The following is a 26615-nucleotide window of genomic DNA, read 5'->3' on the forward strand; positions in this document are numbered from 1 at the left end:
GATGCCAAGCCTCTGGATCAGGAGTGGAAATTGTAAAAGTTCATTGGAATTGAAGATATGGTTAATGTGAGTGATAACTTTAACACGTGGGCTGAAAAGGGTAAGTGATTTTTTATTATTTACAAAGTCCGGGTTATTCCACAGTGGAGTGAAGTTAGATGGGGCAAGAGTGGAATTAGTGATTTGGTGGAATTTCCACCAGGCTGTCAGGGTGGAGGCTATTGTGACCGCATTGAAACATGTATGGTGTTTAATGGACTTTGTAATAAAAGGAATGTCTGATATGTTTATGTCTTTGCACAGAGTTTGTTCCAAGTCTAGCCAGATGATATCAGATTGGGTAGGGTGTGTCCATTTATATATGTATTGTAGCTGGTTTGCCAGGGAGTATAACTGAAAGTTTGGTGCTTCTAGACCTCCTTGAAATTTATTTTTTTTGCAGAGTAGTTAGTTTTATTCTTGGTGGTTTGTTTTTCCAATAGAAATGGGAAATGATTGAATCTAATTTTTTGAACCAGGTGGGTTTGGGATGGATTGGAATCATTGAAAATAAATAGATTAATTTAGGTAATATATTCATTTTTACGACTGTTATTCTGCCAATTAAGGTAAGTGGTAAGTTATGCCAGCGGAGTAAGTCATCTTCTATTGTCAGTAATGGTGTAAAGTTGAGAGCGCTCAGCTCTAACAGCCTGGAGGATATCTTCACTCCTAGATAAGTGATGTGATCTGGGCATAAGGGAATGGGTGACTGCTGGATTACCACATCCTGATAACTGTTAAGTGGGAGAATGGATGATTTATTCTAGTTTATTGCATAATCAGAGGTTTGGGAAAATGACTGAATTGTTGTAATTACTTCTTGTAGAGAGATTTGTGGATTTTGAATGAAAAGTAAAATATCATCTGCATATAATGATATTTTATAACTTTGGGTTATTTCAATATCTTTGAGTGGGTTCTGACGGAATGCTGCTGCCAGGGGCTCAATAAAGATGTTAAATAATGATGGAGAGAGTGGACATCCCTGCCTAGTCCCCCTGTGCAATGTGAAACGTTGTGATGTTAGTCCATTAGTAGTGACTGTGACTGATGGTGATGTGTAGAAAATCTTGATCCAATTCATAAATGAGTCCCCAAAGCCAAACCTTTGCAGCGTAGTGAGTAAAAAATTCCAGTTAACCCTGTCAAATGCCTTTTCAGCATCTAGGCTAACTACATCTAGACTTCAATTTTTCGCCAGAGGCAATTCAGTGGCTTAAATCATATTTATCCTCAAGAAAACAATGTGTACAAATTGACAGTGTAAAATCATTGGTCCTGGATGTCTCTGAGGTCCCCCACAGGAGAACAACTTTTGGACAGAACACTCTCTCTGTGAGAGCCCTACATTGATCAGGTTTAGAGCTCAACTCAAACTATGGCTGAAAACAAACCAGTCATGTGACCACTAGACTTTTAACATTCCCTTGTGTTGTTTATTTTGTATATTATATTTTCTTTCTTATGTATTTGCCTGCCTAGGGACTACGGATGAAAACTAGCTTTGTAGCTATAATCCGGCATATTTACATTTGTTTTTATACTGATGTTCATTAATGTGCATTGTCCCTATTCACATAAATAAATAAATAAATAAATAAATAAATAAATAAATAAATAAATAAATAGAGTGTGTATTTTTGTTGTACTGATAACTAATGCATTAGGTTGTATAATCTGCGGGTATTGCTGGATGATTGTCTTCCTTTGATAAATCCTGTTTGGTCAGGGTGAATAATATATGGTATGACTTTTTCAATTCTGAGGGCTAGAGCTTTACTGATGATTTTGACATCTACATTGATGAGTGAAATTGGGCGATAATTTGATGCCAGGGTGGGGTCTATATTGGGTTTGGGGAGAAGTGATATAAGAGCTGTGTTCATGTGTGTTGGGAATTTGAGATTTTGTTTTATTTTGTCTATTGTTCTCATAAATAATGGAGATAAGATTGACCAAAAGTGTTTGTAGAACTCAGCAGGGAAGCCATCAGGTCCTGGTGCTTTATTGCTGGGCATTAAGAGCGGAGTAAAGTTCTTTTTCTGAAATTGATAATTCTAATGCATTTGTTTGTTCTATGTTAAGCTTTGGTAAATGAATGTTGTTGAGAAATTGATTTATGTCATCTTGACTTGGGTTCAAATTAGAGGAGTACAAATTTGTGTAACAGCCTTGGAATATTTAATTTAGAACTTTAATTTTCTTTGCCGGAGAGCCAACCCCCCGAATGTTCCATGTTACAAATTTAAGATGCATAATTTATTTTTATGGTAATCTGGAATGCTATGTGTGTGTGAATAGGTCTGCAAGCGTGTGTGTAAGAGTGAGACTGTGATGTATGTGCACGTGTGGTTTGGAGCGCAATAAATGTTGAAAAGGGAGAAAAAAAATGGAGACATCCACAGATATACAACAACAAAAACAATAACATGAACAAATAAAACAAGAGAAACAACATAAGCGAACAATGAGATACGTGCATGGTATATACAGTGTGATAAGCGCGGTGCAAATAGATTTAGCTTCTGGGTAGAAAGAGTACGAAAGAAAACAGGTGGTAATGTAATGTTAGTAAAGCCAGGGTGTAATGTTTTTGTCTCTAAACAGTTGTCCGTCAATGTACAATTTGTCAACTGTGATGACTGCTTTTTTACCTTGCTTCATCATGTCCTTGCGTATGGGAAATAACTGCTTGCGTCTGCGAATGATCTCTTGCGGGTATTGGTCATTAAGTCCGTAATGGGTCCCTTTCAGCTGTCTGCCTTGCCTTTGGACTAATTCTTTTTGTTTGAAATGTTCAAACTTCACGATAATGGGCCGGGGTCAGGTGTAGTTGGGGAGCTTGCGTCCTTAACGGTGCACACGGTGGAAAGTGATGTTGACAGTATCTAGTGGGAGTTTGAGTTCTTTAATCATGAAGTCTTTTACCAGTTTTTCGGGGTCGTCGATGTGTGGGTCCTGAATGCCCGTGAAAATCAAGTTGTCCCTCATACTGCGTGCTTGTAGATCCAGGACAGTTTCATTCATAGTTTTATTTTCGGCCGTGAGTGGCGAGCTGGGTTGAAACAGTGGAGAGTTGGTTTGTGAGCGAGGTGACGGTGTTTTGTAGTGATGCATTTTCCTTAGTGAGAGATTCGATTTGATGTTGACTGTTCTTGGAACTCTTTATGCAGGAGTTCAATCAGCGCGACTCTTGAGTCCAGAGAAGATAATCGCTCCTTTATAAATAGTAAAAGGTTTGTCATTTACATTACACTAAATACTTTTTTACCCCACTGTACCCCCTCCCACGAAAATAATTATTTGATCCACTGTGGATTTTGTCAAAGTTTTCCCACCTACAAAGAATGGAGAGGTCTGTAGCTAATTTTTTAATCATAGCTACACTTCAACTGTGAGAGACCGAATCTAAAACATAAAAAAAAAAAAAACAAAAACAGAAAATCACATTGCATACTTTTTAAATAATTAATTTGCATTTTACTGCACGAAATAAGTATTTGATACAATGGAAAAAGAGAACTTAATATTTGGTACAGAAACCTTTGTTTGCAATTATAGAGGTCAGACGTTTCCTGTAGTTCTTGACCAAGTTTGCACACATTGCAGCAGGGATTTTGGTCCACTCCTCCATACCTTTCAGGTTTCGGGGTTCTCGTTGGGCAACACAGAGTTTCAGCTCCATCCAAAGATTTTCTACTGAGTTCAAGTCTGGAGACTGTCTCGGCCACTCCAGGACGTGAAATGCTTATGGAGCCACTTCTTAAACCCCTTTCAAAGTGGGCTAATATAGAGTTGCATCATGATGACGCTGACTTTATGCAGCCTAACACTACAATACGCTGAGGGATGCAAAGGGCAACATGAAACTGATGCAAAAAAATTAACCGTTTAATTTTTTCACGTATTTTCAGCGTAGAGCACTGGATGCAGAAAGGAAGTAGTTTTCATTCAAGTTGAGGCAACGTTACGGTACTTAACATAACTGGATGCCCCACCCATACAATTTATCTAACGCCAATTTATGATTCCTGATGTGTGCCACTGTTGTCGAGCTATAAATCACGCAGGATTGTTGTCAAACTTTTATACCGTAAACACAATGCAGTAAGACTATAACGCTCAAAGAGCACATGTGAACAATTAAAAGAAAAAAAATGCTCATTACAGCCTGGCTGCAGCTCCTCAGCACCATCATCTCCTCAAGTTGATTGTGTTACATAAAGTCCATTTACTCCTGCTCACAGACTGATCCCAAGCAAAAGATCAGGTCCACATGCAGTATAACTCCTTACAGAAGACATCTCCACGTCCACTCATGGACGGATTGCGCATGCATGATCACCGGCTGCAGCTCCGCGGTCAGAAGAAGAAAGATAAACTAAAAGAGAAATCAGAGTGCACACCTATAATGCTGCACAACAAGAAAGATAAACTAGAACACACATCAGAGCGCACACCTGCAGCGCGGCACAGGAAAAACAATACTCTGCCAGTAGCAGCTCAGGCTGCTTCTCCATTATTTTGAATTGGAAACACTGAGCTGCAATCGCTTCCTGCTTGCTCTTTAAAGTTCTGCTTATTGTCCTTTACAACACTGTCGTCTTTGTCCCAGAGTAATATATATAAGATGTCTGAAATTCTGTTTGCGTTTATTAAATTCCACTCATCTTAAACATAGCAGACACAGATTATTTATTTGGAATATTTGTTTTGGCAAGTTTTCACGGTCTCTACTGCCATCTACTGGCGGTCAGGCTCCTTTTGCTGCGGTAGAGTTGAGCTTATCGCCTCTCAACTGCTTCATTGCTGCAAAATATGTAGCAAACAGGAGCTTCCAGCAGTGGGCAGGGTGCATAAAGACAGAAGTGCTGACTCATTGTTTGGGTTTGTGATCGTGGTGTTAAAACTCAAAATCGGCTTGTTAGTAGCTGAGTGTACTGCAGACAATAGTGAAAGTTATTGGTTAGCTTTACCTTCTGATAAGTTTTTGGGTGGTTTATCAGTTTAGCTTTATAAAAGATAACTTTTCAGATTGCTGATTAGCTGTTATCGAAAGCTAACTTTTTGGTTAGCTGTGCCCACCACCGGTATTAGTAACAGTATGAAAAAATGTCTTCAAAAGTGGACCTTTAATCTAAGGGTGTTGTACTGAGTCGCGTCCCCCCTCGCCGTCGCCCACACCCCCTTCTCACATGAATTCGCCCCTGGCTTACTGTTTGAGCATAAAGAATGGATAATGTTTATTTATGCAGATAACGTGACCAGACTGACAGGTAAAAAGGTTTTATCTGCTTTTTTTTTTAGGTCATGTCGTCCTCAGAAAGAGACTTGGGTGCATTTGGGTGGGAAAAAAGCGTTAGTATTTGCGTGTCATGGATCAGCCGTTTTTAACAAGGACACACAAAGAGCGGCACAGAGATTTAAAGGAAATAAAACGCATAAAAATGACTTGATAAAACCATAGCTCTGAGTGTCACCACGCTTTGAGAGACAACTGTTATTCAACTCTGAGCTGAACTGCACAGTGGATGGAGCTCTGTGCAGCAGCTCACTGAAAGAGAACGAGGTGGGCAGTTCAGACCTCTCGCCGCATCTCATTGGGACACCTGCAACTGATCCACAATACAAAACAATAACAACACACAGTGACTCAGAAGTAATTTTAATCTGATTACTGATTTGGAAAGATTAATGTGTTAGATTATGCGTTGCTGAAAAAAGCGGTTAGATTAGAGTAACGTGTTACCGGCATCACTGGTCTTTTATAGAGGTAACGAGTTCAAAGAGGTGGAATTGATACAGGTAAAGAGTGCAGAATAGGAGGGCTTCTTAAAGAAAAACTAACAGGTCTGTGAGAGCCAGAATTTTTGCTCATTGGTAGGTGATTAAATACTTATTTCATGCAATAAAATGCAAATTAATAAAAAAAAAAAAAAACAGTTGCAGTGTACCTATGATACAAATTACAGATCTATCCATTCTTTGTGGGTGGGAAAAGTTGCAAAATCAACAGTGTATCAAATACTTATTTTCCCTGTGAGTTTCTTGTTGCTTCTGCACCTTACCCATGACGTCAGTGTGCGCCAGCAGTGCTTGCATGACCGTGATATCAATTTGAGAGTTTGCAGGACAAGAGTTTCCCACAAACTGGAACAGATGTGGAACAGTCTGGCACTAATAAGGGAATTATTTGTGATTTATTTATTTATTTACTTGTGATAGAATTAAGACATTTCGAAATATACAGAGGGGTAAGCATTCTGATGAACAAAATATTGGCCGCACTCATGCATCTGCCCACCCTCTGCTGGCAGAATTTCAAACGGAAAGCCCAATGCGTTCTGACAGAGTTTGCTGCTTCAAGGTTTATTTCAAGAGTAACTGTACAGTCTATGAACTTTGCAAAACTGATGCAGTATGAACATACAGTGGGATTTATTGCTGCATTACAAAGTGTATTTTCAAAAACTGATCACCTTCATTAAAGGTGGTGTGTGAGGTACAATTTGCACATTTGCATTTTTTTGTTTTTTGGAATACAGATGTAATCCTGGGCCATTGAGAGTGTGTGTGTGTGTGTTGAGAGGGGAGCAGATTAATTCTATTATCTATGTCAGTCATAAATTCTACTTAAGTCAGGAGAATCTCTGTGATATAAAAACGGAGAGAGAAAACAAAAAAAGATTTTTCTCTGGCCAATCTCACAATATACTGTCTGCAATTGTCTCCAATGACTTGAACTCCTTCACTTGGGGTAGTACCTGACTCCCTACCCGGAGTTGGCAATCCATCAGTTTCCTGCTGAGATCCATGGCCTCAGATGTAGAAGTGCTGATCCTCATCCCATTTGCTTTACACTAATGCTGTGAACTGACCTAGTGAGCGCTGGAGGTCACAGGTTGATGACCCCAACAAGAACACATCATCTGAGCACAAAAGCAGTGACCTCGATCCCACCAAACTGGAATCCCTCCTACACCCGACTATACCTCGATATCCTGTCCATGAATATCACAAACAGGACTGGTGACAAGGTGCAGCCCTGGCGAAGGCCAACCCCCACTGGAAACAAGTCTAATCCTGATCCCAGTATATTGAAAAACTATAGGCCGATGTCAAATCTATCATTTTGCTCTAAAATTCTGGAAAAGGTGGTTTCACAGCAGCTCGTGGACCACCTTACTGAGACTAATCTTTTTGAGCCACTGCAGTCTGTTTTTACAAATATCATTCCACAGAGACGGCTCTCACTAAAGTGGTGAATGATCTTCTGCTTGCAATGGATTCAGACACCACTATGGTTCTGTTAGATCTTAGTGCTGCGTTTGATACCATGGATCACCATATTCTACTCAATAGGCTGGAGAATCATTTTCAGATTAATGGGAGTGCCCTTGCATGGTTGACATCATACCTGACCAGTCACTGTGTTTTGTACACTACCTCTAACCTTAGTGACATGAAATTTGGGGCTGCACAGGGGTCTGTCTTAGGCCCCCTGCTTTTCTCCCTTTATATAGCACCATTTGGGCACATATTGCTGTGTTTTGGGATTACCTTTCATTGCTACACTGATGACACTCAGTTATACATGCCGATAACTGCAGGTCATCTCATACACAAAAAATCCTTAGAAGATTGCTTTGCATCAGTGAAAACCTGGAAGTTCAGCAACTTTCTACTTTTAAACTCTGACAGGACTGAAAAGAAGGTTCTTAGTCCAGTGAGACATCTGGCATCAATTTGACCAGCTAACGCTTAGCGTAAGCTCGTGTAATACATCACACTGACAAAGTGAGGAACCTTGGGGTAATTTCTGATCCTACATTGTCCTTTGGCATCCACATTAGCGATATTACGAGGGCGGCTTTCTTCCACCTCCGAAATATAGGGAAGGTTCATCCCATCCTGTCTATAGCTGATCCTGAGACCCTGATTCATGCATTTGTTTCTTCTAGATTGGACTACTGCAATGTTACATTTTCTGGTTTACTGCAGTCCAGCATTAAGGGTCTCCAATTGGTTTAAAATGCTGCTGCCAGACTTTTGACAGGAAGCAGAAAGTTTGACCACATTACACCCATTTTGGCATCACTTCACTGGATTCTTGTCCCTGTGAGATCAGATTTAAAGGTTCTGCTATTAACCTATAAACTTATTCACAGACTCGCACCTCCCTACTTAGATGACCTAATTAAACCCTATGTACTGGCCCGGGCTCTTTGTTCTCAGGGTGCAGGACTACTTTGTGTGCCTAGGGTAAATAAAAAGTCTGCGGGTCACAGAGCTTTCTCTTATCATGCACCCATTTTGCGGAATGATCTCCCTGCATCAATAAAACAGATTAAACAGATTGAACTGTATCTTAAGTCCAGACTTAAGATACAGTTTCCCTTTCGTATGGCTAGTATACTGGCATAGTATGGTATTATGCTTCCTACCCTTTTAAATTAACTTTATTAGTAAACAGAGAGGGTCACCGACTCAACTTCATCTAAAGTCTGGGTCTTTTAGTGAAGCTTAGGGCTAGTGACCACCTTAGTGTTTCTTCTGTTTTTCTTGTTGCTTGATGCTGACAAATTATACTGTATTTGTTGCCTTTCTGCTGCCTCGGTTTTTTTTTCCTTTCTGTTTGAGATGCGGTTCCATCCAGAAGTGGGAGTGGGTGTCTTCTTCTGCAAGCCTCCCATCATGGACACCAGCATGGACTCCCAAAATTTCCTGCATATTTGTATTGTCAATTGTGTTGGTAACATGGCCCAAGCAGAGGGTCACCCCTTTGAGTCCGGTCTGCTTGAGGTTTCATCCTCAAATCATCAGAGGGAGTTTTTATTTAGCACTGTCGCCTGTGTGCTTGCTGTAGGGGTTGGTAAGGTTAGACTTTACTTGTGTGAAGCACCTTGAGGCAACTTTTTTGTAATTTGGAGCGATATAAATTAAATAAATTGAACTGAATCAATTTACTCCCAAGAACCTGAACACAGATCTTGTTTTTTTGAGTACAGCGATTGGATGGCCCCGAGAAGGGACCCCCTCATTCCATTCTCCCGCAGCACCTCCCACAGTATCCGATCAAACATCTTCTCCAAGTCTATCAAACACACGTAGACAGGATGGGCATACTCCCAGGCCCCCTACAGGATCCTTCTGACAGTGAAGAGCTGGTCTGCTGTTTCATGGCCAGGACGGAACCCGCATTGCTTCTCTTCAATCTGAGGTTTGACTTTTGGCCAAACCCTCCTTTCCAGCACCCTGGAGAAGACTTTGCCAATTACAGGGGTATCATTCTACTCAGCCTCACTGGTACACACACACTCTGGTCCCCTTTTTAAAAACACACATAACAACAACCTCCCACTATTCATTCAGCATTTGCATTTTTTGATCTCTAGGAATGTGTGTTTTGAAGTCGTTACATAGAAAATGTGACCTGTGGACAGCCATTCATGCACTTTAATCAAGGAAGGTCAGAAAGCTTGGAAACAGGTGATATTTGCTACTTAAACTTCCTGTCTCACCAGTCGAAAAATACAAGCAGAAACAATTATTTCCCCTGAGGTAAATGGTAAATGGACTGCATTTATATAGCGCTTTTCCATCTGCAGACGCTCAAAGCGCTTTACAATTATGCCTCACATTCACCCCGATGTCAGGGTGCTGCCATACAAGGTGCTCACTACACACCGGGAGCAATAGGGGATTAAAGGCCTTGTCCAAGGGCCCTCAGTGATTTACTAGTCAGGCAGGGATTTGAACCCATGATCTTCTGGACTCAAGCCCAACACCTTAACCACAAGACCATCACCAAGTTGATCAGTGCGTGTGAATGCACATTGACTCACGTGCGGTTATTCCACCAGTTGCAGCTGATCCACAATGTGAATTCTGCCTTCCAGAACAGCTCTTTATATAATCTTTTGAATTATCTACCTGTTGCCACATGAACAGAAAGGCTGGATTGTCATTCCTACACTCATTGTTATATTTAATAAAAGATAATAAGCGCACGCAGGAGCTGCTGCTCTCGCTACCGGTGCGATCAAGTACCTTCGGAAATTACACAACTTTTTTGTTGTTTCAAATTCAGCAGTTGCTTGTGGCAAAATTATTAGTTGTATCCACACAAAAGATTAATTCTTCCCGATATAAGGTGCCTGAGCCCATTGAACCTGAATAATATAGCACCTTCAATTGCACCACAGACTAAAACAGTTAAATGTGGTCTATTAAACATTAGGTCTCTCTCTTCTAAGTCCCTGTTGGTAAATGATATAATAATTGATCAACGTATTGATTTATTCTGCCTAACAGAAACCTGGTTACAGCAGGATGAATATGTTAGTTTAAATGAGTCAACACCCCCGAGTCACACTAACTGTCAGAATGCTCGTAGCACGGGCCGGGGAGGAGGATTAGCAGCAATCTTCCATTCCATCTTATTAATTAATCAAAAATCTAGACAGAGCTTTAATTCATTTGAAAGCTTGTCTCTTAGTCTTGTCCATCCAAATTGGAAGTCCCAAAAACCAGTTTTATTTGTTATTATCTATCGTCCACCTGGCCGTTACTGTGAGTTTCTTTGTGAATTTTCAGACCTTTTGTCTGACTTAGTGCTTAGCTCAGATAAGATATTTATAGTGGGTGATTTTAACATCCACACTGTTGCTGAGAATGACAGCCTCAACACTGCATTTAATCTATTATTAGACTCTATCGGCTTTGCTCAAAAAGTAAATGAGTCCACCCACCACTTTAATCATATCTTAGATCTTGTTCTGACTTATGGTATGGAAATAGAAGACTTAACAGTATTCCCTGAAAACTCCCTTCTGTCTGATCATTTCTTAATAACATTTACATTTACTCTGATGGACTACCCAGCAGTGGGGAATAAGTTTCATTACACTAGAAGTCTTTCAGAAAGCGCTGTAACTAGGTTTAAGTCAGAGCTCTATTGAGCTGAGTATTCCATTAACTTTAACTAGTAATGACTTCATGACTTTCTTTGCTAACAAAATTTTGACTATTAGAGAAAAAATTACTCATAACCATCCCAAAGATGTATCGTTATCTTTGGCTGCTTTCAGTGATGCCGGTATTTGGTTAGACTCTTTCTCTCCGATTGTTCTGAGTTATTTTCATTAGTTACTTCATCTAAACCATCAACATGTTTATTAGACCCCATTCCTGCCAGGCTGCTCAAGGAAGTCCTACCATTATTTAATGCTTCAATCTTAAATATGATCAATCTATCTTTGTTAGTTGGTTATGTACCACAGGCCTTTAAGGTGGCAGTAATTAAACCATTACTTAAAAAGCCATCACTTGACCCAGCTATCTTAGCTAATTATAGGCCAATCTCCAACCTTCCTTTTCTCTCAAAGATTCTTGAAAGGGTAGTTGTAAAACAGCTAACTGATCACCTGCAGAGGAATGGTCTATTTGAAGAGTTTCAGTCAGGTTTTAGAATTCATCATAGTACAGAAACAGCATTAGTGAAGGTTACAAATGATCTTCTTATGGCTTTGGACAGTGGACTTATCTCTGTGCTTGTTCTGTTGGACCTCAGTGCTGCTTTTGATACTGTTGACCATAAAATTTTATTACAGAGATTAGAGCATGTCATAGGTATTAAAGGCACTGCGCTGCGGTGGTTTGAATCATATTTGTCTAATAGATTACAGTTTGTTCATGTAAATGGGGAATCTTCTTCACAGACTAAAGTTAATTATGGAGTTCCACAAGGTTCTGTGCTAGGACCAATTTTATTCACTTTATACATGCTTCCCTTAGGCAGTATTATTAGACGGCATTGCTTAAATTTTCATTGTTACGCAGATGATACCCAGCTTTATTTATCCATGAAGCCAGAGGATACACACCAATTAGCTAAACTGCAGGATTGTCTTACAGACATAAAGACATGGATGACCTCTAATTTCCTGCTTTTAAACTCAGATAAAACTGAAGTTATTGTACTTGGCCCCACAAATCTTAGAAGCATGGTGTCTAACCAGATCGTTACTCTGGATGGCATTTCCCTGATCTCTAGTAATACTGTGAGAAATCTTGGAGTCATTTTTGATCAGGATATGTCATTCAAAGCGCATATTAAACAAATATGTAGGACTGCCTTTTTGCATTTACGCAATATCTCTAAAATCAGAAAGGTCTTGTCTCAGAGTGATGCTGAAAAACTAATTCATGCATTTATTTCCTCTAGGCTGGACTATTGTAATTCATTATTATCAGGTTGTCCTAAAAGTTCCCTAAAAAGCCTTCAGTTGGTTCAGAATGCTGCAGCTAGAGTACTGACGGGGACTAGCAGGAGAGAGCATATCTCACCCGTGTTGGCCTCTCTTCATTGGCTTCCTGTTAATTCTAGAATAGAATTTAAAATTCTTCTTCTTACTTATAAGGTTTTGAATAATCAGATCCCATCTTATCTTAGGGACCTCGTAGTACCATATTACCCCATTAGAGCGCTTTGCTCTCAGACTGCGGGCTTACTTGTAGTTCCTAGGGTTTGTAAGAGTAGAATGGGAGGCAGAGCCTTCAGCTTTCAGGCTCCTCTCCTGTGGAACCAGCTCCCAATTCAGATCAGGGAGACAGATACCCTCTCTACTTTTAAGATTAGGCTTAAAACTTTCCTTTTCGCTAAGGCTTATAGTTAGGGCTGGATCGGGTGACCCTGGACCATCCCTTGGTTATGTTGCTTTAGACGTAGACTGTGGGGGGGTTCCCATGATGCACTGTTTCTTTCTCTTTTTGCTCCGTATGCATCACTCTGCATTTAATCATTAGTGATCGATCTCTGCCCCCCTTCTCGGCATGTCTTTTTTCTGGTTCTTTCCCTCAGCCCCAACCAGTCTCAGCAGAAGACTGCCCCTCCCTGAGCCTGGTTCTGCTGGAGGTTTCTTCCTGTTAAAAGGGAGTTTTTCCTTCCCACTGTGGCCAAGTGCTTGCTCATAGGGGGTCGTTTTGACCGTTGGGGTTTTTCATAATTATTGTATGGCCTTGCCTTACAATATGGAGCGCCTTGGGGCAACTGTTTGTTGTGATTTGGCGCTATATAAGAAAAAAGTTGATTGATTGATTGACTCCCCACACAGATAAAAAAAATCCAAGCAAACAGGCTGAGTTTGCCCTGTAATTTCTGACGGTACATAAACGCAGCAGCAGCCTCAGCGCTCACAAACTGGGCCGGCTTCTGCACTGTGTGAAAACATTCAGCTGCTTGAACAAAGTCAAATTAAACAATAACGTTACAAAAACTAAACAAATGATTAAAAAACGTCAAGAACGACAGCAAAACGAAACAGACGAATTGAGATTTTCAGTGGCATTCGTTCAAATTTTTCAACAGTTTAAAAATCCTGACTAAGCGCCAGCTGCAAGAACGAAGCTGCGCAAAGGTTAAATGATGCCAACAAAAGTCCAAATTTCTTGTTTCGTCAGGGCTTCGTTGCCCTCCGTTAAGTGCCGTGTGAGTGGGCCATTAGTATTTCCTGTTTTTCTTGGTTAATGCTGACAAATTATACTGTATTTCTTGTCATTCTGATGCCCAATTCTCTTTTTTTGTCTGTTTAAAGTGCAGCTCCAGAGATGGGTGTGGTATTTGTGCTGGAGACCCTCCTGTCTTGTGCACCAACATTTCCTATACATTTGTTTTGTGAATTGTTCTGTAATTTATGTCTGTAGCATGGCCCAAGCAGAGGGTCACCCCTTTGAGTCTGATCTGATCATGATAACCTCTACTGGTGGTTGGCTCTCACTGCGGTATTGTATCACTTCCTGTTCCGGAGCACAGCGGTGTTTTGCTGTATCTGTTAGTTGTTTAATCTGCGCAGTTAGATTGATCTAGTTAACTACATAACGATTTGTTTCACAGTGTAATCTTCAAGTGCCTTAACTAAAGCACTCCCTCTGCTGAATCACCTCTAAATTATTTACACATTATTCACTTTGCGTGTTTTTAGGAACCCGCTAGCTTAGCGCAGCTACTAGCTCTTAGCCGGTTTAGCATGGCGGCTTCTCCTGTCTCTCCCGCACTTTTCTGCTCTGGGTGTGAAATGTTTAGTTATTCCTCGGCCTCCTTTAGCAGTAATGGTACTTGTAATAAGTGTAGCTTATTCGTAGCTTTGGAGGCCAGGCTGGGCGAATTGGAAACTCGGCTCCGCACCTTGGAAAAATCCTACAGCTAGCCAGGCCCCTGTAGTCGGTGCGGACCAAGGTAGCTTAGTTAGTTAGTTAGTTCCCTCCCGGCAGATCCCGAGCAGCCGGGAAAGCAGGCCGACTGGGTGACTGTGAGGAGGAAGCGTAGTCCTAAACAGAAGCCCCGTGTACACCGCCAACCCGTTCACATCTCTAACCGTTTTTCCCCACTCGGCGACACACCCGCTGAGGATCAAACTCTGGTTATTGGCGACTGTTTTGAGAAATGTGAAGTTAGCGACACCAGCAACCATAGTCAATTGTCTTCCGGGGGCCAGAGCAGGCGACATTGAAGGAAATTTGAAACTGCTGGCTGAGGCTAAGCGTAAATTTGGTAAAATTGTAATTCACGTCGGCAGTAATGACACCCGGTTACGCCAATCGGAGGTCACTAAAATTAATATTGAATCGGTGTGTAACTTTGCAAAAACAATGTAGTTTTCTCTGGGCCCCTCCCCAATCGGACCGGGACTGACATATTTAGCCGCATGTTCTCCTTGAATTGCTGGCTGTCTGAGTGGTGTCCAAAAAATGAGGTGGCAAAGCTTCTGGGGAAAACCTGGTCTCGTTAGGAGAGACGGCATCCATCCCACTTTGGATGGAGCAGCTCTCATTTCTAGAAATCTGGCCAATTTTCTTAAATCCTCCAAACCGTGACTATCCAGGGTTGGGACCAGGAAGCAGAGCAGTAGTCTTACACACCTCTCTGCAGCTTCTCTCCCCCTGCCATCCCCTCATTATCCCATCCCCGTAGAGACGGTGCCTGCTCCCAGACCACCAACAACCAGTAAAAATCTATTTAAGCATAAAAATTCAAAAAGAAAAAATATAGCACCTTCAACTGCACCACAGACTAAAACAGTTAAATGTGGTCTATTAAACATTAGATCTCTCTCTTCTAAGTCCCTGTTAGTAAATGATATAATAATTGATCAACATATTGATTTATTCTGCCTTACAGAAACCTGGTTACAGCAGGATGAATATGTTAGTTTAAATGAGTCAACACCCCCGAGTCACACTAACTGCCAGAATGCTCGTAGCACGGGCCGAGGCGGAGGATTAGCAGCAATCTTCCACTCTAGCTTATTAATTAATCAAAACCCAGACAGAGCTTTAATTCATTTGAAAGCTTGTCTCTTAGTCTTGTCCATCCAAATTGGAAGTCCCAAAAACCAGTTTTATTTGTTGTTATCTATCGTCCTCCTGGTTGTTACTGTGAGTTTCTCTGTGAATTTTCGGACCTTTTGTCTGACTTAGTGCTTAGCTCAGATAAGAAAATTATAGTGGGCGATTTTAACATCCACACAGATGCTGAGAATGACAGCCTCAACACTGCATTTAATCTATTGTTAGACTCAATTGGCTTTGCTCAAAATGTAAATGAGTCCACCCACCACTTTAATCATATCTTAGATCTTGTTCTGACTTATGGTATGGAAATTGAAGACTTAACAGTATTCCCTGAAAACACCCTTCTGTCTGATCATTTCTTAACATTTACATTTACTCTGATGGACTACCCAGCAGTGGGGAATAAGTTTCATTACACTAGAAGTCTTTCAGAAAGCGCTGTAACTAGGTTTAAGGATATGATTCCTTCTTTATGTTCTCCAATACCATATACCAACACAGGGCAGAGTAGCTACCTAAACTCTATGAGTGAGATAGATTATCTCGTCAGTAGTTTTATATCCTCATTGAGGACAACTTTGGATGCTGTAGCTCCTCTGAAAAAGACAGCCTTAAATCAGAAGTGCCTGACTCCGTGGTATAACTCACAAACTCGCAGCTTAAAGCAGATAACCCGTAAGTTGGAGAGGAAAAGGCGTCTCACTAATTTAGAAGATCTTCATTTAGCCTGGAAAAAGAGTCTGTTACTCTATAAAAAAGCCCTCCGTAAAGCTAGGACATCTTTCTACTCATCACTAATTGAAGAAAATAAGAACCCCAGGTTTCTTTTCAGCACTGTAGCCAGGCTGACAGAGTCAGAGCTCTATTGAGCCGAGTATTCCGTTAACTTTAACTAGTAATGACTTCATGACTTTCTTTGCTAATAAAATTTTAACTATTAGAGAAAAAATTACTCATAACCATCCCAAAGACATATCGTTCTCTTTGGCTCCTTTCAGTGATGCCGGTATTTGGTTAGACTCTCTCTCCGATTGTTCTGTCTGAGTTATTTTCATTAGTTACTTCCTCCAAACCATCAACATGTCTATTAGACCCCATTCCTACCAGGCTGCTCAAGGAAGCCCTACCATTAATTAATGCTTCGATCTTAAATATGATCAATCTGTCTTTATTAGTTGGCTATGTACCACAGGCTTTTAAGGTGGCAGTAATTAAATCATTACTTAAAAAGCCATCACTTGACCCAGCTATCTTAGCTAATTATAGGCCAATCTCAAACCTTCCTTTTCTCTCAAAAATTCTTGAAAGGGTAGTTGTAAAACAGCTAACTGATCATCTGCAGAGGAATGGTCTATTTGAAGAGTTTCAGTCAGGGTTTAGAATTCATCATAGTACAGAAACAGCATTAGTGAAGGTTACAAATGATCTTCTTATGGCCTTAGACAGTGGACTCATCTCTGTGCTTGTTCTGTTAGACCTCAGTGCTGCTTTTGATACTGTTGACCATAAAATTTTATCACAGAGATTAGAGCATGCCATAGGTATTAAAGGCACTGCGCTGCGGTGGTTTGAATCATATTTATCTAATAGATTACAATTTGTTCATGTAAATGGGGAATCTTCTTCACAGACTAAGGTTAATTATGGAGTTCCACAAGGTTCTGTGCTAGGACCAATTTTATTCACTTTATACATGCTTCCCTTAGGCAGTATTATTAGACAGCATTGCTTAAATTTTCATTGTTACGCAGATGATACTCAGCTTTATCTATCCATGAAGCCAGAGGACACACACCAATTAGCTAAACTGCAGGATTATCTTACAGACATAAAGACATGGATGACCTCTAATTTCCTGCTTTTAAACTCAGATAAAACTGAAGTTATTGTACTTGGCCCCACAAATCTTAGAAACATGGTGTCTAACCAGATTCTTACTCTGGATGGCATTACCCTGACCTCTAGTAATACTGTGAGAAATCTTGGAGTCATTTTTGATCAGGATATGTCATTCAATGCGCATATTAAACAAATATGTAGGACTGCTTTTTTGCATTTGCGCAATATCTCTAAAATTAGAAAGGTCTTGTCTCAGAGTGATGCTGAAAAACTAATTCATGCATTTATTTCCTCTAGGCTGGACTATTGTAATTCATTATTATCAGGTTGTCCTAAAAGTTCCCTGAAAAGCCTTCAGTTAATTCAAAATGCTGCAGCTAGAGTACTAACGGGGACTAGAAGGAGAGAGCATATCTCACCCATATTGGCCTCTCTTCATTGGCTTCCTGTTAATTCTAGAATAGAATTTAAAATTCTTCTTCTTACTTATAAGGTTTTGAATAATCAGGTCCCATCTTATCTTAGGGACCTCATAGTACCATATCACCCCAATAGAGCGCTTCGCTCTCAGACTGCAGGCTTACTTGTAGTTCCTAGGGTTTGTAAGAGTAGAATGAGAGGCAGAGCCTTCAGCTTTCAGGCTCCTCTCCTCTGGAACCAGCTCCCAATTCGGATCAGGGAGACAGACACCCTCTCTACTTTTAAGATTAGGCTTAAAATTTTCCTTTTTGCTAAAGCTTATAGTTAGGGCTGGATCAGGTGACCCTGAACCATCCCTTAGTTATGCTGCTAAAGACTTAGACTGCTGGGGGGTTCCCATGATGCACTGAGTGTTTCTTTCTCTTTTTGCTCTGTATGCACCACTCTGCATTTAATCATTAGTGATTGATCTCTGCTCCCCTCCACAGCATGTCTTTTTCCTGGTTCTCTCCCTCAGCCCCAACCAGTCCCAGCAGAAGACTGCCCCTCCCTGAGCCTGGTTCTGCTGGAGGTTTCTTCCTGTTAAAAGGGAGTTTTTCCTTCCCACTGTCGCCAAGTGCTTGCTCACAGGGGGTCATTTTGACAGTTGGGGTTTTTCTGTAATTATTGTATGGCTTTGCCTTGCAATATGAAGTGCCTTGGGGCAACTGTTTGTGATTTGGCGCTATATAAATGAAATTGATTTGATTTTGATTTGCTTGAGGTTTCTTCCTCAGGAGTTTTTCCTTTCTACTGCTGCTCTGGGGGTTAGTAAGGTTAGACCTGACTTGTGTGATGCGCCTTGAGGCAACTCTGTTGTGATTTGGCGCTATATAAATCAAAATATATTGAGAGAAAAAAAAAAAAACACACCACAGTAGTCAGTCATGTGACATTTCATTTGTGAGCCTACTTCAGTGCTAATTGCCTGGTTGCCACAAAACTTTGTATATACACATTATGTATGTGTAGTAACCTCAGAAGCACACTGATCTTGGTGTCAAAAGGTCAAGGTCACTGGAGTGTACTTTGTCAAAACAACAAAAAAAGAAAACCTTCACAACAACTTCTGCAATTGCCTGACTGTCAGCAAACTTGGCATGCGTGTTAAAACCCTTTGGAATCGTCCCTGTCGTATACGACGGCGGAATACATTTTATTTAATGATACACAACTTTTTAATGATATTAGATAGAAACTTACTTTTTTTTGACAGAAAAGTACACTCCGCAGATTTTTGAACAAGCCCTGTGCCATGCTTGTAGTCCTCATAGAAGCTGTGTGATGACGTGCGCAATGTGAGTGTCCAATCACGAATTGGTTCACCGTCACATGGTTTTCCAATATGTACTCGTAGGGCAGAGCAATCTCACATGGTGCACCAAAGAGTGTCAGTAGAAGAGATCCTTTACTACTTGGCCCGTGAATGTGTTTGAATAGGCCTCTCTTGCTCCTACGCGTAAAACGCCATTTACGCATATGAATGGAAGTGATCAGAGTAAGCAGGCCTCATACAATCTCGCGTGGTGCGCCAAAGAGAGGCTTTAAGCCCCTTTCGAGTTGCTTCCTGTGCCGTCATGACGACTGCGTCAGGTGCGAGCAGCAGGGGGCAGTGAGGTGGTGAGGATGCAGCCTGCAGGATCTCTGCACAGAGAAATCAGAGTGCACAGTTTGGCTGCAACCAGACTGTGCACTCTGATTTCTGTTCCAGTTTATATTTGTTCTTGTGCTGGGCTGCAGGTCTACGCTCTGCGTTCTGCTATAGTTTATCTTTTTCCTTTGACCGCGAGCTGAGTGCGTGCGAACGAACTGTCCGTGAGTAAATGTGGAGATGTCTGGAGTTATACTGGATGTGGACATGTCCTGTCTCTGGCAATCTGCCTGTGAGCAGGACTTATGTCCTTTTTTGTCCTTTATTTAACACAGTGATGAGAGAGTTTGAGTGGAGAGTGAGGAGCCACCCGCAGCCAGACAATATATATTTTTTTTCATTGAATTGTTCACGTGCTCGCGCGAACGAATCGTCCATGAGTGGACTGGAGATGTCCAGACTTTTTACTGGATGTGGACATGTCCTGTCTCTGGCAATCAATCAGTCTGTGAGCAGGACTTTTATGGACTTTATTTAAACACAGTTGTGAGAGAATTTAAGAGCAAGGAGTTTCAGCTGCAGTCATCCTGCAAAGCATTTTTTTTTCCTGTGCTCTTTTTGAGCGTGTTGCATTGTGTACACGGTATAAAAAGAATCCTGCGCGATTTATACTTCAGAACAATGGAACACAGCAGGAATCATAAATTGGTGTCGTGTAATGTTGTATTGTGAGGGTGTGGCTTCCAGTCACGCTCAGTGCCGTCAAGTTGCTTTGACTTGCGCTGAAATCACTTAATTTCTGCATCGAGCACAGGACGCAAAAAAAGTTAAACATGTTTAATTTTTGGCTTCCAATTTGCTTTATCCTTTGCGTCCCTCGCGCTGTTGTGGCATTGAGCTACATCGTCTCAGCACTGGGTTGCTTCCATGTGGTGTCGTCATGACGCAACACGAAGTGGACCCGGTGTGAAAGGGGCTTTACTACTTGGTCCGTGAATGTTGTCGGATAAGCCTCTCTCGCTCCAACAATTGACGTGTAAAGCACCATTGACGCATATGAATGGAAGGAGGGGGAGGGGGGCCTCAAAGTGTGAGGAGAGGTTGTTTTCAGTGCAGGAACACACTCCAAAAAGAACAATCAACTGCATGGAAGTGCCAAGTTTGTGATGTGGCCCTTTGTGTAATAGCACACAGAAATTGCTTTGAGATGTGACATGAAGAACAACAAAATGCATAGACCATTTTGTATATATTGTTCAAAATGTACATTTGTGTTTATTGTTAGAACATTTATTTTGTAAAAGATCCCAAACTACCTTTATAAAGTGTCAAAATAATTGCTTATTATAGTTTGCTGTGTGTTTTGAATAAATGTATGTGAACATTATTTCCGCTTTATTTTTTCCTTTCTTATTTCTGATTGTAAACCTTTATTACACTTATAAAACATCACTATAGCATATATATTCTGAAAGTACAGGTTGTCCTGAGGAAAAAAACAAAGAGACGTACTACTTGATTGTGGGATGCAGGGTGAGCTTTTAACACCAATAATAAAACATTTATGCCAGAGGAGTAAATGCCCCAAAAATGCCCTCGGACCCCAGGGGGTTTAAGCAGGGTTGTGCAAAATTCAGAATTTGAGGATGACTTAAGTTTTTATTCAATTCTTGAAATGAGGTAGCAAAAACACACAGAATTACAATTATAAAATTCTGAATTTTGCACAATCCTGGTGACCCCCAATGACGACTTGATTTTTAGGTTAAAAGAACCTCTCACACACACACACACACACACACACACTATCTGTGAATTGTACTTTGTAAAAGCATCACTCGTCAGTGGTTATCGTTTCAACATTTGTCCATGGCACCACGGGTTAATGCACACTATGGGCTCGTTTCTTTCCCCCTAGAGCACCAAATTTGCAGCTAACAACACCTCAAACTGATTTTGGTATTTCTGTGCCCGTTTCATTAAACAGAAACGAGCTTCTGCTCTCTTCACACACCCCCTCCACACACACTAGGAATGTCCATGTCTCTCCCCAAAACTGAAGTGTTACCTCACAGAGAACACAATGCCTCAGTGGGTCTGACCCACAGAAGACAAGACATCTGACATGGGCCATCTATGTCAAGCAAGACAGCTTCTACATGCACAAACGTAGGGCTGTGAAATGAAAATTGGAAAATCTGAGGAAAAATTGCAGGGGGTCTTGGGGAGGACATCCCTAGGAGCTAAATTAATTTTGTATTTAATGATATATTTTCAGCATTTCCTGGAAGAAAAAAAAAAGCAATCTCAAAAGAAGCTGAAATTTCAATGATCCTAGATTCAACCTTTCATGTGTAGATTTTCCCTCATCAGTTTTAAAATATTGTGGAACAATTCCAGCCTACAGCATTTATGTCATGATATGAACAGCACATCGACACTCACATAAAAACATTACAAACAGCATTTAATAGTACACATATAATCTTGGTTTAGGAACCTTCTCACTTTCATAGTGTGAGGTTTGGGGGGATGGTGCAAAAAAAGAAACCGACACTCACCTTCAGCGTTTCTGTGCCGCACTTTGTAGTAACAGTACATCGTCAGCATCACCAAATCAGCAAAGACATAATATATTGCTGTATATACCTAGACAATGGACAGAAAGACAGTCAGATCAGAGACCACACACGGGTGCCACATCTACCACAGTATGGACCTGCCCTAGGTCCTGATTATCACCCACTCTGGCAGACCACCGGTCCCTCCTCACTTCATGAAAACAGACATCCAATGAAATGTGGGCAGCCCTTGGCCAATTCTAACCACTAATCTGTATATAACCCTGGATCGCTCATTGGCCAATATTCTTAAAGCAAATCGGTCACCATATTAAAAATCCCATGTACTGCTCCTGAACACTCTTTTCTACCAATCTTTAACCAGGTGCATACAACTTTATTTGTGATTTTGTCAAAAAATAACCATCATGTGCAACTATAAACTGTGCAAATTACCAGTTCAAGGCTGTGGACGAACATTTCACCTGTGAGTACGATTGAAATAGAAAGTAATTAACAATACTTTGAAGAGTGCTATCCCTTATTCCAGCATATAGGCAAAGATAATATGCGAGAAGCAACGCAATGCTCGCTCATGGTACACTGTGGCCCAAACAGGAAGTGCCAAATTTTTTAACCCACAGTGAAACAGGAAATGTCAAACACTTCCTGGATCAACACTTCTGGATTGACAGACGAAATCCCATTAAATCTCACGAGAACTCACTGGCAAGATCACACTGAAACAGGACGTGCCAAATTTTCAGTCACAATGAAACAGGAAATGTCAAATGTAGCACATTTCCTGGCATGGGTGGAGCTAGAGCGGATGCCGGGGTTTCACTGGACTCCCCTGAAATCTGATTGGATACAGATGATTGACATGTCACGGCACCGCACATCTGGCTGAAAGACCTAATTTTTGAAATTAGTGAGTCACATTGACTGCTAGGTTCCTCCTGTCCAGTAGTTGGTGCTGTGTACCAAAAAAAGTTCTAATCCACCTTAGCAGAAGAAAAAAAAATGTTTTCCTCGGATTTGAACTGAACACGTCGTTTGAACTATGGACTTCTAATCACACCAAACATATTGGTGAGTAAATGACCATATTTATGCCAGAAATGAGGTCCAGGTTGTTAAAAGCAGCATTTCTCCTTTAATTCGGGTTGCCTTATGTACACATGTTTAAGCTAACAGACAGCAGCTGGTTCATGCTCTGTTGGCTTATGGGCAGCAGATAACTGAAACAATCTTTCAAATGGTGATACAAGCATCAAATTCAGCACAAATACACCTTAGACACTACACTTTAAAAAAAAAACTGACTGGCCACAGGGGTCAAAATTTAAAAATGCTCCAATCAAATTGAAAACTACATCACGTTACTTGTCTGATTATAAAGATTCCAAAAAGGTACAGTTTGGACTATCTATGACTGAATGTTATGGAATTTTGGGGTAAAAATGGCAAGAATGGTGACAAAGGTCAATTTCAGTTTGTACAGGGGTCAAAAAGCAAAGAGTTGCTTTAATTTTGGTAAAAAGTGATACAAATTATTGATTGGGTTAATAGGATTAATAAATGGAATAGTTTTGACAGTGCTGAATGCTTGGTCTCCAAAGGTCAAACACGGTCAATGTCCATTGAATTCTATGACATGTGACATTTTTGACATTCTATGACATGTGACATTCTATGACATGTGACGTTTTTTTCTAAACCCGTGAGACACATCGAAGTGGACACGGTTCGAAAAATTAAGCTGGTTTTCGGTGAAACTTTTAACGGCTGATGAGAGATTTTGAGGTGATACTGTCGCTTTAAGGACTTCCCGCGGTGCGAGACGTCGCGCAGCACTCAGGCGCCGTCGTCAGCCTGTTTCAAGCTAAAACCTCCACATTTCAGGCTCTATTGATCCAGGACGTCGTGAGAGAACAGAGAAGTTTCAGAAGAAGTCGGTTTCAGCATTTTATCCGGATATTCCACTGTTAAAGGAGATTTTCTTTAATGAAAGATGTGCGGCCGGATTGCAGCGTCAGCTCGCAGCCGCTGTGACGCTCTGCCACAGGAAAAACACCTCTGTTGGAAGCCTTAAGTACAAGTTGGAACATGTCCAGCTGTTAAACAATTTCTCATATACTCACTCCACTGAAAGCCATCAAAAGCCGCCTGGATTTTACAAATGGTTATCAACCCGTCCGCACGTCTTTCATTAAAAAAATCTCCTTTAACAGTGGAATATCCGGATAAAATGCTGAAACCGACTTCTTCTGAAACTTCTGTGTTCTCTCACGACGTCCTGGATCAATAGAGCCTGAAATGTGGAGGTTTTCAGCTTGAAACAGGCTGACGACGGCGCCTGGGACCGCTGCGCGACGTCTCGCACCTTGGGAAGTCGACAGTATCACCTCAAAATCTCTCATCAGCCGTTCAAATTTTCACTGAAAACCAGCTTCATTTTTCGAACCATGTCCACTTCGATGTGTCTCACAGGTTTAGAAAAAATTTTGATCAAACAAAGCGCCAGTCTCTCAGCAACTTCTCAGACAAAGGAATTCCGACGAGGGGCTGGACAACTCCTCCCACAAGGAGTGCTCACAGGCGAATGACGTCACCGACAGGCGTGGAAAAACTCACGCATGCGCACGAGGGTTCAAGCATGTCTGACGTAAAAACATATGAATGAAATCCATATAGTTTTTGAAAAAATAAAAAGGACCTATACTTTATTGACAGCCCTCATACATAATAATAATAAGTTGGGTGGCTTGTGTGTAGCCATGCTGAGTTTTGTGTTGATGAACTATTTTAAGACTTATCAGGTCTACTTGTACATAGTTTTGGAGCTTTGGACATTGTTGCTACGAGCTTTACTACTAATATTAGGCTGAAGCTCATAGAGCTGTGCATAATAAATAGTCATTGCAAAGATAACCAACCTTCCTGTAGCTAGTTAAGTAGTGTTTAGTTCTTTCAGTGCAACTATTAAAAAAAATCCACTAGTGGTATAGTATGCATCATGACTTGTTATCCATCCACTTTTGTTCATGATAAGGTATATATATATATATATATATAAAATCACAATTTTTTTAATTGAATATTTGTCCCAGTGAGATATGAGTAATTGAGAATAGAAGGGGAGAAAGTGTAAAAGTACTAAAAGAAATAAAGGAAATAAGCAAAATAGGTAATCACGGCAGACATAGATTAAGAGGGATGGAGGTTACATTATCTGGAGAACAAAAAGAAGGAAATGAGAGAATCAACTTGATTATTAAGCCTCGGTCCCACCGAGCGAAGAAGGAGCCACGCACCCTGTTTTTTTGGTTTCATGAGCTATTGTGGCATTATAGTGGCTCAGAGTGGCTCTTAGAGGCATTATCTTCAGTTAACGAGGCTCCTCTCTGAGCGTGGCGCTAATTTCAAGATGTTCAAAATTTAGCAACAACAGCATGGTGCAGTTTGTGTTCGAGTTACTTAGAGGCATTTGCGTGGTGCTTACGAGTCTGCAATCCGTGCGCCTGGCACCTTCGCAGGACCTGAGAGGCTATTTTTGGAGCGGCTTCTCCTCTTGCGCACACAATTGCACCTGCTCTGTGTGCTGGACTATATTTTGCAGTGGATTAATCATTTTCTGCCAAACCTTGGATGTTGAAAACACTTCTAATCACTTCTGGAATCACAGAGGACTGTTTCATCTGGACACTTTTTTTCCTCTCTTTCCTGCTCCATGTGGGATGTATTTTGAACAGCTTAAGGTAATTATTTTTAATGTTTTTTATAGCTTGATAAAACAATTCCTTGCTGTAAAAGTACGTCTGTATGTTGATGTCTGTTGTATGTAAAAGTATATTGATTTAATATCTTGTTAATGGATCACATGAGCACTGCTGTGTGTGCGCACTGACGCAGGACCTCAGAGGCTATTTTTGGAGCGGGTCTCCTCCTTTGCGCACACAAATTCCACCTGCTCTGTGTGCTGGACTCTATAAAACAATTATTTTGTAGCGGATTAATCATTTTCTGTCAACCCTTGGATGCTGAAAACACCTCTAATCACTTCTGGAATTAATAGATCACATGAGCTCCGCTGTGTGTGCGCACTGAGGCAGTGACTCATCATCACGCTTCAAACGAGCATTTAGGCAGAACACCAGCTCACAAAAGAGTGCTATTTCAGTCAATATTGGATGAACACAAAGTTAATATTTGGGTGACTGCGTGAAAGTGGATGTGTGTTTAAAGCCACGGAAGATAACTCCAGTGGAGCAGCTAAGAGCAGGAGCTGTGCGGCAACACAGGTGGAGAGCGCGCAAAAGACCGATTCTGAAGACATAACACAAAGTTAAAAGTTGTATCATGGCGACTTGTAAGCTGCGGAAGAAATAAAGAAATATATATATATATATATATATATATATATATATATATATATATATATATATATATATAATATATATATATATATATATATATATATATATATATATATATATATATATATATATATATACATACACACACACACACACACACACACACACACACGAGGTCTGTTAGAAAAGTATCCGACCTTTTTATTTTTTTTCAAAAACCATATGGATTTGAATCACGTGTGATAGCATCAGCCAAGCTTGAACCTTCGTGCGCATGCGTGAGTTTTTTCACGCCTGTCGGTTGCGTCATTCGCCTGTGAGCAGGCTTTGTGTGAGCAGTGGTCCACCCTCTCGTCGTTTTTTTATTGCGAATAAATGTCTGAACGATTTGGA

At 40.8% G+C, this 26615-nt stretch overlaps 1 protein-coding gene and 1 long non-coding RNA gene across 4 annotated transcripts in view; one reads left to right on the forward strand and one right to left on the reverse strand.

Annotated features, from left to right (window-relative positions):
• LOC117512040 (lysosomal amino acid transporter 1 homolog) overlaps positions 1-26615 on the reverse strand; it is a 68147-nt gene that overhangs the window by 18615 nt on the left and 22917 nt on the right. For all 3 annotated transcript variants that reach the window (XM_034171989.1, XM_034171988.1, XM_034171990.1), the window contains one exon: positions 21844-21931. In XM_034171989.1, coding sequence (XP_034027880.1) covers positions 21844-21931 — 88 coding nt within the window. The remainder of the gene's footprint in view (positions 1-21843; positions 21932-26615) is intronic.
• Positions 1388-26410, forward strand: LOC117512041. Its single transcript, XR_004561191.1, has 3 exons — positions 1388-1607; positions 19625-19627; positions 26398-26410. It is a non-coding gene; the product is annotated as an uncharacterized LOC117512041 (long non-coding RNA).

This window comes from Thalassophryne amazonica, chromosome 6, assembly GCF_902500255.1.
Source record: "Thalassophryne amazonica chromosome 6, fThaAma1.1, whole genome shotgun sequence".
In the NCBI taxonomy this organism is placed as follows: domain Eukaryota; kingdom Metazoa; phylum Chordata; class Actinopteri; order Batrachoidiformes; family Batrachoididae; genus Thalassophryne; species Thalassophryne amazonica.